The sequence below is a fragment of the Solanum lycopersicum genome, chromosome 4, assembly GCF_036512215.1.
Source record: "Solanum lycopersicum chromosome 4, SLM_r2.1".
In the NCBI taxonomy this organism is placed as follows: Eukaryota; Viridiplantae; Streptophyta; class Magnoliopsida; order Solanales; family Solanaceae; genus Solanum; species Solanum lycopersicum.
In genome coordinates this window covers 39568952-39579885 of record NC_090803.1, presented here as the reverse complement: position 1 = coordinate 39579885, position 10934 = coordinate 39568952, and the positions used below count along the sequence as shown (strand labels likewise).

The 10934-nt window shown below is 39.0% G+C and overlaps 1 protein-coding gene across 1 annotated transcript; it reads right to left on the bottom strand.

Annotated features, from left to right (window-relative positions):
* Positions 1–7778: 7778 nt before the first annotated feature.
* Positions 7779–10355, bottom strand: LOC138348097 (uncharacterized). The gene is made up of 2 exons (XM_069296707.1): positions 8793–10355; positions 7779–8744 (listed from the first exon to the last, which is right to left on the bottom strand). Exons 1-2 carry the CDS (start codon positions 10353–10355, stop codon positions 7779–7781), a joined length of 2529 nt encoding a protein of 842 aa, XP_069152808.1.
* Positions 10356–10934: the final 579 nt, after the last annotated feature.

Here is a 10934-nt window from a genome sequence, read left to right as displayed (position 1 = left end):
TAACGCTCCCACCTTGAAGATAAACTCAAGGTGTTACAAGGTCCTGAATGCTTAAATTATTCGCCCCTTCTTAATAACCCTCTTTTTCGAGTTTTATCTTCTTTCGTGCATTATTGTAAATAAACATTAACACTTTTATTTACTTCTTATTTTCTGCAGTTTGAACAATGGTTTTCTTCAAGGATTATACTTGTCCATCTTCTAAACTCGGATATCTCATTGTTGGATCAGAGGGTAGTACGATGGCGACTAAGTTTTTGGTCTAGGAATCTTTTGTTGGTCGTTATGTTGATCCATGGCCACAATTGAGAAACACACGTTATATGAAAAGTTGGACATCTGAATACAATCATAAATCTAATAAAACCTCTAAAGTATGGTATCTTGAGAAACCAATTCCTCATCGTATAAACGTTGCGAAGACCTTTTCAAATTTAGGTCGCCGCATGATTCAAGAAGAACTACGTTGGGGAGACAATATTGTGGTTGAAGGTGAATATCGTTGCATTCCGGGGTACTGGGAATGGACAGAAGATGTCTTAAGCAAAAATGGGCAAACTCTAAACAGTGCTTGTATTCGTGATGCTGTATTTGCTTCTCTTTTTACCTATGATCGGAACTCCAATATTATACAAGCCTTTTGTGAGGCTTGGTGCCCTCAAACAAATACATTACTTACATCTGCTGGGGAAACATCCATATCTCTTTGGGACTTGCATATTCTTGGTGGTTTTCCAATTAACGGATACCCTTACGAAGAAGTGATACAAAACTCCACTGAACTTACAGGATTTAATGATAAGAGGGAAAGATTTCTTCCTCAAACTTGTGAATATATGTTTGCTGCCTTTCATCACCTTAAAGAGGAAAATCATGGTAATATGGGAATCTCTTTCAATGAATGGATACGATTTTGGTGCAAGAAAGATCTCAAATATGAGCTAGCTCCCCCAAGAAAAGAGAAGAAATCTCGGCGTCTGTCGTCTACTCATAATCCTACAGGCGAAATACCTACTGAGATAAATACATGGTCAATTACTCAAGAGACGGTATTTTCTAAGCTTGGAGCGAAACATCAGAAATATGAGACTTATCTGACAGAATTTTTGTCATGTTGGCTATGTGCCTTTGTACTTCCGTCTGAAGAAGGAAATTTCATTCGACCTGAGACTTTCAAGATAGCGAGTTTAATGGCGAGCGGTAAAAGGGTTAGCCTTGCGATTCCAATTTTAACAAGCATATATCATGGCTTAAATAAAATTTCAAATTCTTCATAGTTGGACCATGTAAGAGTTTGTTTTCCCATTCACTATGTCTATGGTTGGCTTGCTTATTATCTCAAAACACACTATCTGCTTACTAGTGGACCTTCTCTACCACGAATGGTGGTATATTCTGGAGAAGGTGCTGCAAAGTATTTTGACAAAGATGAAGCAAGAAAGCGTGTTCATCGGGGGGAGAACATTGTATAGAATGCAACCATGCTTAGTAGACCTCACCCAACTTATTATATTGATGATGAAAAATCATCAGAGTTGGATCAAGCATATTTTATGAGCATTCGTTTTAATTATCTTCCATTGAGGAGGGGAGGTTCCTTTGTCATTGAGCCATATAGTCCGCACCGATTTAGTCGCCAATTTGGTTTCCATCGAGATAATCCTGGCTATTTAGAAAATGATATTCGTGTTGAGTCACTTGATGAAGGCCTTAGATACTGGCGCATTTGTGTATCACGTGTGACTATGTCTAAAGCGACATTTCCTCCTGCGGTAACTTCCGCAAAGAAGCTTTATACCACCCAATATTCATCTTGGTGGGAGAGGTCCTATGGAACGTTTCTTGAGGATAATTTGGATGTTATGGTGGAAAAAGCTGGGTCAGAATTTGTTACCCATCTAGAAGACAAAAGTCAAGATATCGAGAAAACATTTTCAAAAGTCAAGACACCACTTTCTCCCCAACATCAAAGTAAGAAGCTTAATTTTTCTAAGGCATCTAAGAAAGAACTGGTTCATACTCCTACCGATAAAGAGAAATCCCCCCTATTTCTCTTCTCTAGTAAATAGCCCCTTCAAGAAAAAAGCAAAACTAGCAAGGATCGATGTTGGAAGAGGCAAAGAATTGAACTATCTGGGGCTGAAATTGTAGAAGTCCGAAGTGTTGATAATCCTTCTAGATCATTGACAATTCAGAGTAACAAGGTATGTATATATATATATATATATATTTATTTATTTATTTTTAAAAATAAATAAATAAATAAAATGAAATGACCTTGCTAACCTGCCCCTTTCGTTTGTAGGTTGATGCTGATGGACATTTACAAGGATCACCGCGTGAGAGGCCACAAGTTAGCGAAGAGTCTACCGCAATATTGAGACCTAAGGCAAAACCAATTTCAAATATCGAGAAAGATCAAGAGTCACCGTCTACTTCTCGTGGCCAAACTTTAAAAAGGTTGGCTCCTAACTCAAATGAGCTTTCCCGAGTTTTTCCCAAGATAAATGGTGCTATGTCTGTCTTCGAAGGAAGAGGTGTGGTGTTTAATCACAAAAGGAAGTACATCTTGGGTCTTTGGGAAGAGATCTGTAGAAAACTTTCCAGAACTTCTCTAAACAATATTTCATCTTACAAAGATGATATTTATGAGATTTTCAAGGAGATGAGTGAGATGAATATATTAGATCTTTCACCGTTAAAAAGCTTGGTAGATTCTCTTTTTGATCATGCTACTTCTTATGATCAAGAACACTCTAATTTTGTTGACAAGGCGCCTGAAGATAGAAAGATGGAACTGCTTTCCAATGCCAAAGAGCGTCTCGAATTATTCAAAGTAGAGGAATGTGAGAAGGCAAAACATGTCTCTTCTAACAAGAAATCGCTAAAGAAGGTTAAGCGGAAGCTAGCAACTTTACAAGGAGAGCGAAAGGGTCTTGAAGCTGTTTTAGACGCTGCTAAGAAGAACGTCGAGGAGATTCAAGCCAAGATTTTAGCTACGGAAGATGAGATATCCTCGTATAAGAATATGAGTTTATTAACGCTTGAAGATTCAATTCGCATGGAACAGAAAAGAGAGTGCTTGGAGGCAAGTCGACAAGATTTGACCAATTACAAGTTACGCTTAGATTAGACTCTTTTTATTTTATTTTATTTTATTTTACTTTTTGACTTTCGATTGGTCGTTAATTCTTGATTGCAAGCTTTTATTAATTCAAAGTCATGTCGCATTTTCCATGTCAATACGAACGAATATAGCGCAAGTTCCACATTTTTATTTAGTTTGCACATTTAAACTTGACTTATGAATTTTGTGGAATCCGATGCTTCAACTCGTAACAAGTTTTAGAACCTTTAACTTGTAAATTCTAAAAAATATAAAGGTCTGATCCGTCCATAAACCCATCAATACTTCGTACATGTCTAAGATTTGATGAGAAAAAAGATAATATACATATCGCTTTGACCTTTCTTTGAATTTAAGTGGGAACATTTTTTATTTTTGACACTCATGCAACTGAACTTAGAATATGGTTCTAAGCGTCTACGTACCTCAATAAAAAGGATAAAGTCACAACGTAGTTCTGGGTATTTGAGTGATTTTTTTTTGGTTGTGCCGTACATAGTTTATACTCTTGCGGGCTAGGAGTGACATGCAGTTTAGGCTCGTACCTTAAGGAGCATCATCTTCCTTCAAGGATAGTATCTCTTTAGAAATTTGGCATTAATAGGACCGATCCTTAAGCCATCAGCATCAACAAGCTTGTAAGCACCATTTGAATATGCTTCTTGTACAACATATGGTCCATCCTACTTTGAGGTAAATTTGCCCCCGGACTTGTGCGAAGTAATGATGGGTCTTCTTACCGCGAGAACTTGATCTCCAACTTGAAAGCACCTCAAGCGAACCTTCTTATTAAAAGCACGAGATAGACGAGCTTGATAACATTCAAGGTTTTGTTGGGCTTGTAATCTCTTTTCATCAAATGCTTCTAACTCAGCAAGACGCAATCTAGCATTTTCTTCCTCAGTGAGCCCTTCTTGAATAGCAAGTCTTAAGGAGGGTATTTGACGCTCGAGTGGCAGGATTGCTTCAACTCCAAAAGCAAGTGAATATGGTGTTGCTTGAGTTGGTGTGCGATATGTTGTCCTATATGCCCACAAAGCTTCTTCAATTCTTTCATGCCAATCCCGTTTGGATTTGGAGACAACTTTCTTGAGCAGGTTGCATAGAGTCTTATTGAATGCTTCAGCAAGACCATTAGCGACAGCATGGTACATAGAAGATTCACGCTGCTTAAAGTCAAAAAGATCACAAATCTTGTTCATTAACTTGTTATCGAATGGTTTGCCATTGTCTGTTATTATATAGTGAGGAATACCAAAGCGATGGATAATATTTACTCGGATAAAATTTGCAACATTCTCTTTCTTCACCTCTTTAAGAGCGACAGCTTCAGCCCATTTTGAAAAGTAATCAGTTGCAGCCAAGATGTACAAGTGTCCACCAGAAGACTTTGGTTATGGTCCTACAATATCCAGTCCCCAAGCGTCAATTTGCCAAGATGCGATGGTTGGGTGCAATACTTCGGGTGGCTGATGAATGAAATTCACATGAAATTGACAAGCATCACATTTTCTAGCATAATATAAGCAATCTTTCACCATGGTTGGCCAGTAATACCCCATCCTCTTTATGTGAAAATGAAGTTTTGGTCCAGATTGATGTGATCCACATACTCCTGCATGTGCTTCTTGCAGAGCTTGAATCGCTTCTTCCTCTCCCAAACATCGTAATAACATACCCTCAAATGATCTTCTATATAATGTATCCTTGTAGTAAAGGAAACGAGGTGCACGACGACGTATGTCAGTTCTTCTTCTTGGATTTTCTGGAAGTATCCCATAACATAGGTAGTCAATGATGGGTTGTCTCCAATCATCCTTCGCAGCTTCAACAATGGCGACGATATGATCAAGCTTATTTTCAATATATTCTTCCTCATTTGACGGTGGTACTATCCATTTTTGACAGACAGTTACTTGCGTTTGATCAGGAAGGGTTAGCGTTGAAGCTAGAGTAGCCAATGCATTAGCTTTCTTATTATCTGTTCGACGCACATGTTGAAGGGTTACATCCCCAAGCCATCTTATCAACTTTTGAGCATAATCATGATAAGGTCGCAATTCAGGCTTTTTTCCCTCATAACTTCCTAAGAGTTGATTAATCACCAATTGAGAGTCACCAAAGACCTGTAAATGTAATTGTTTCATGTCAACGGCCATTTCAAGTCCAAGTATCAGTGCTTGATATTCAGCGACATTATTGGAGCAACATTGTTTTAGAGTAAAAGAGAATGGTAGAATCTCTTCTTGTGAAGTGATGAACACCACACCAGCACCAGCTCCGCCGCGATGTGCAGCCCCGTCAAAGTACATTTTCCAAGGAGGTTGAACTTCAATTAACATCGCATCTTCATCAGGAAACTCATCAGTTAATTCCCAATCATTTGGTATAGGATGGTCTGCTAAGAAATCCGCTAGTGCTTGTCCCTTCACGGATTTTTGAGGGATGTACACAATCACAAATTGTTGGAATTGGAGGTACCATCTTGCTAGTCGGTCACTAAGGACAGGTTTTGACATAAAAAACTTGATGGGATTTGCTCTAGAAATAAGGCGGACAACATGAGCTTGAAAATAATGCTTCATCTTTTGAATTGAGAAGACCAGTGCCAAGCATAACTTTTCAATTGGCGAATAATTTAGCTCATTTGGCGTCATCGTTCTACTTAAGTAATAAAGAGCATTTTCTTTGCCCTCACTATTCTCTTGAGCTAACAGGGCTCCTACAGACCTTTCTTGTGCTGCAATGTAGAGTATCAATGGTTTTCCAGGTATAGGGGCTGCCAAAATCGGAGGTTTCACTAGATACGATTTGATACTTTTAAAGGCTTCGCTACATGTTTGGTCCCAATTAAAAGGAGCACCTTTCTTCATGAGATGACTGAATGGTTGACATCTCCCCACTAGATTTGAGATGAACCTTCTCAAGTAGGCTAACTTTCCTTGGAGACTTTTTAACTCATGAATATCTCGAGGTTCAGGCATCTTTGATATTGCATCGACTTTGGCTTGATCAATTTCAATTCCTCGATGTCTCACAATAAAGCAAGGAACTTGCCGAAAGTAACTCCGAAGGCACATTTCAATGGATTCATCCTTAGTTGATATCTTCGGAGTAACTCAAACACCATCTTTAAGTCTTTCAAATGATCACCCCTCTTCCTCGACTTCACTACCAAATCATCAACATAACATTCAACATTTTTATGGAGCAAGTCGTCAAAGATATTTTGCATAGCCCTTTGATATGTGGCGCCAGCATTCTTTAAACCAAATGGCATCACTTTGTAGCAATAAATACCCTTTGGCGTGCGAAATGCAGTGAGTTTTTCATCTTTTGGTGACATGCGGATTTGATTATATCCAGAAGAACCATCCATGAACGACATTGCCTCATAACTAGTGGTGGCATCAATCATCAACTCTGGATTGGGAAGAGGAAACTCATCTTTAGGGCATGCATTATTGAGATCTCTAAAGTCAACGCAAACTCGAATTTGACCATTTTTCTTCCTCACAGGAACAATACTTGAAATCCATGTAGGATATTTGACCTCACAAATAAAGCCTGTCTCAATGAGTTTGTTAACTTCATTTTCTATCAACGGAATCAAGTCTGGTCTAAAACGTCTTTGAGCTTGTTTAATTGGACGAGAACCATTTTTGACTGCCAATTGATGGACCGCTACTCTAGGATTCAATCTAGGCATTTATTTGTAACTCCAAGCGAATACATCTCTATACTCCTTGAGTATATTCATGTAAGCAACTTCTTCATCAATTTCTAGAAACGCACTCAAGTAAGTTGGCTTCGGATCTTCATCAGTGCCAAGGTTAACTTCCTTCAAAGGATCTATTGTGATCTTTACTCCTTCTTCAAGTTCTTGTGGAGCATCTTTAGCATCTTCCTCTTCCACAGGATCATTGTCATTGACTGATATATGACAACACGAGACAATATCTTCTACCTCTTCCTCAATCTTCTTTTGAGGCAAAGAATCATACTCATTTTGGATTGTAACATGATTTGAGGAACCTACACTTTCTTCATCTTCGTCGCGCTCTTTGGTGTAAACCATAGTATGAACCTTTGCCTTGAGTTCCTCTTTACAGGAAACCATAAGTTCCACTCATCGCCTCATCCTAGAAGGAATCAAACTTCTGAAATCCTTTCGAATCAAATGTGAAGTAGGCTTTGTAACTTTCAAATAACTTCTCAGGTTCTTGTTATTCTTCTTCAAAGGACCTAACCTCTCAAACACAGAAATTCTTGTTGTTGCTTCACCAAGTCGATCAAAGACAGAAGGCCTTTTATTGGGAGCAGTGACGTCATCTTCAAAAGTTATATGATTATTACTGGCCCTTCTTATGGAAATGTGAATTGGCGGCGGTTGGCTATAACCTAGGCCTTCACGCGCTTTCCTAGTTGTATCTTCTGATGGGAGTTTCCCTAGCATTGATGGCTCACTAGGGTTGTATCCTGCCTTCACAAATAACTTGTAGGCATTGGGATCAAAACCTTCTCTTGTGCGCTTTGTAGGGAGAGCCATACCTAGCACTTGATCTTGAGCGACTAACTTCTCTGGCAACTTTGAAGACAAGTTTATTGCATCAATCCGTCTAATAGGAAGAGCTAGCCCTCTTAATGCATTTTATTCAAGGTTAGATGGTTGATCTTGTTCTTTCTTCGCTTTTGGAACATAGCAAAGCCTAGAAGTCTGATTTTTCTTTGAAGACAGGATCTTCCCTTCATTAAAAATGGGACAAGAGTTTTTAGTGTCAATTTTCACCTTTTCGATAGCTGCATCAATTTTTTTGCTTATGATATTATCAATCTTGATTGATTTTACGTCATTGGATTTGACCCCTTTAACAACATAACTTTTCATATAGAATTTCGCATCCGCAAAGTGTGTCTCCACTTCGGTGAAAGGATTATCGTCTGCAACTATCTTTCTTTCAATTCCACCTTCAAGATATTTCAGACATTGATAGTAAGAAGATGAGACAATTCTATTCTCATGTACCCAAGGCCTACCAAGTAATATATTGTATGATGTCTTTGCGTCAATCACATGCATCCATGCGTTTGATCGTAAATCTCCCATGTGGATCTCTAATTTAATAGAGCCTTTGGACCTCTGCCCGCCTTGATTAAATCCTTGTATCAACAGACGACTTTCACTAAGTTCCCCAGTCGTGATGCCACGTTCCTTCAATGTGTGGATAGGCAAAATGTTGACTCCAGATCCTTCATCTATTAAGATTCTATTTATTTTCTTCTCTAGCACATGGCCCACCATATACAAAGGACGATTGTGTAGTGCTTCACCAAATAGAAGATCGTTATTTGTAAATGTGATTTTAGTATCACAGACATGTGCTTCTTGGGAAGAAAGTTCAATAGATTTTTCAGAAGATGAAAGAGACATCATTTCTGAGATTTCCCTTGTTTCTTTTTCTTCTTCCCCAAGAGACGCTTTTGGTGAGGACTCACTCGTTATTTCTTCTTTTACAGTAGGAGGCACCTTCACTGTTTGTTCTTTATCCACATTGAAACATGATGCCTCGACATTGCCTTGAGTAGACTTTGTGTCGAATGAGCTTGGCAAGAATTCCTCTAGAGTCACAAGACGTCGAGGTTTTTAGTAGTAATGCACTACAACCTTTGCCCTTTTGGGGCGCTTGATTGATTTTTGCTTCTTTGATTTCTTCACCATTTTTTCTCTAACCGGTTGTTCGGATAATTCTTTTCGTAAGCTTGACTTGTTGCGTCTTCGCCTAGTTACAATAATCCAACCCTCATCATCATCTATGTCAACGTTCTGGTCTACAGGCTCTTCTTCATGCTTTTCAGAGATATATATTTGGACCGGATCCAGTAACCCAAACGTGATAGAGGTATGGTTAGAACTAGCCTTCTCATCATTAAGGATAATTTTATTTTCGTTAGCCAATCGCATCACTCTATCCTTAAAGACAAAACATTTTTCAAGAGGATGACTCACAAGTCTATGATACTTGCAATAATTTGGGTCATCAATTTTTCCAGCTTCATCGGGTCGCTTCATCTCTGGCAAGTCAATGAGCTTTAACTCAAGCAATTCATCAAAAATTTCAGAAACGTCAGAATCCAAGAAGGGATACTTTTTTCCTTGCATCTCCCTTAGCGTCGACTTTTGATTTGAACGTGCTTGGAAAGTCGTTCTCACATTTTGTTTTACACCCTCATTCATGGTGAACTTTGCGGGTGACACATTTACACTCATAGATTCTTTGTTGTCATTTTTGGGCAGAAACTTGCTCCATCTCTTGGGTTCCTGTTTGTCCCTTCCTTTGTGATGGTCATGGACAATAGTCATATCTTTTTTGGCAGATGTCATGCTCAACTCCATATCGTGAGCGCGAGTAGCTAAATCCTCGAAAGATTTTGGTTTTATTCCTTGCAAGATGTAAAGAAGCTCCCAGTGCATTCCTTGAATACACATTTCGATTGCAGAAGCTTCACTAAGCCTGTCCTTGCAATTTAGGCTCGCGTTCCTCCACCGATTTATGAAATATATGACTGGTTCATCCTTCCTTTGGCGAGTATTCGTGAGTTCTACCATGCTCACCGTGCGCCTTGTGCTATAGAAGCGATTGAGAAACTCATGTTCTAGTTGCTCCCAACTATCAATAGAGTTAGGTTCAAGATCTGTGTACCAATCAAAGGCATTTCCTTTTAGAGAGCGGACAAACTGTTTGACAAGATAGTCTCCATATGTTCCAGCATTATTACATGTCTCCACAAAGTGAACGACATGTTGTTTCAGATTTCCTTTTCCCTCAATTTGTTGAAATTTGGGAGGTTGATAACCAATAGGCATTTTAAAGTTATCAATCCTAGCAATGTATGGCTTAGCATACATATGAGAAGACTTGGTGGAGACTTCATACTTATCTTTGATAGTTCCTTCAATAAATTCCTTCAAGCGATTGAGTGGGATCATTCCTTCAGAAGAAACTGGCATCTCTTTAACAAACGGGGCTTTCTTAGCAGGATCTTTGGTTTCTTGAACTTCAATGCCCTTTCCAGGTGCATGGCTCGCATCTCCATCTAAAAGTCCTTCTATCCTGTCCATCAACTTGTTAATTCGAGATTCTTGGTGTTGTACATGCTTCATCAATCCTTCAACCAACTTTGTCAGATTTGCGAGTTGTTCCTCAGGAGAGGAAGCAGCAGTCACCATCGTTTGCATGATCATCGGAGATGCAGGAGAGTAACATGGATTGTCGGGTTAGTTAATTTTCAGTGGACTCACATTACGCGATATACGTGGAGATTATTCACAAGTTGAATCACAGTTCTCCTTTATGGTAGAGTTCTTGGAACCAGATTGCTCAAGTAGAGCCAATGTCTTCTTGATCTTCTCAGCAACACTACTTCCTCCTTCTAGAGAATTTGTGGAGGAACTTGCTCCTTTTGGAGTCGAAGTCCCAAAAACAAGGGTTGATGCAGATGACACTTGAAGCGTTTGTTGCCCTAGTGTAGCAGCCTTGCTTCTCGTAACAACTCCAAAACTTCCAAAGGTAACTCCAAGGATGTCTTCAACTTCAGTAGAGAACTTGGAGCTAGTGACCTTAGAGGATGTTGATCGAGAGTTGTTATTCATGGAAGTCATCTTGATATTCTTTGACGTTTGAAAAGTTGAGATGAGAGGTAGAGATTGTCCCACTGGGCGTGCCAGAATTTGTAGACAATAAAAATCTCGTCGAGAAAATAATAATCAAGAACGGAAAATTATAGCAACAATCGATTTTATTATTTC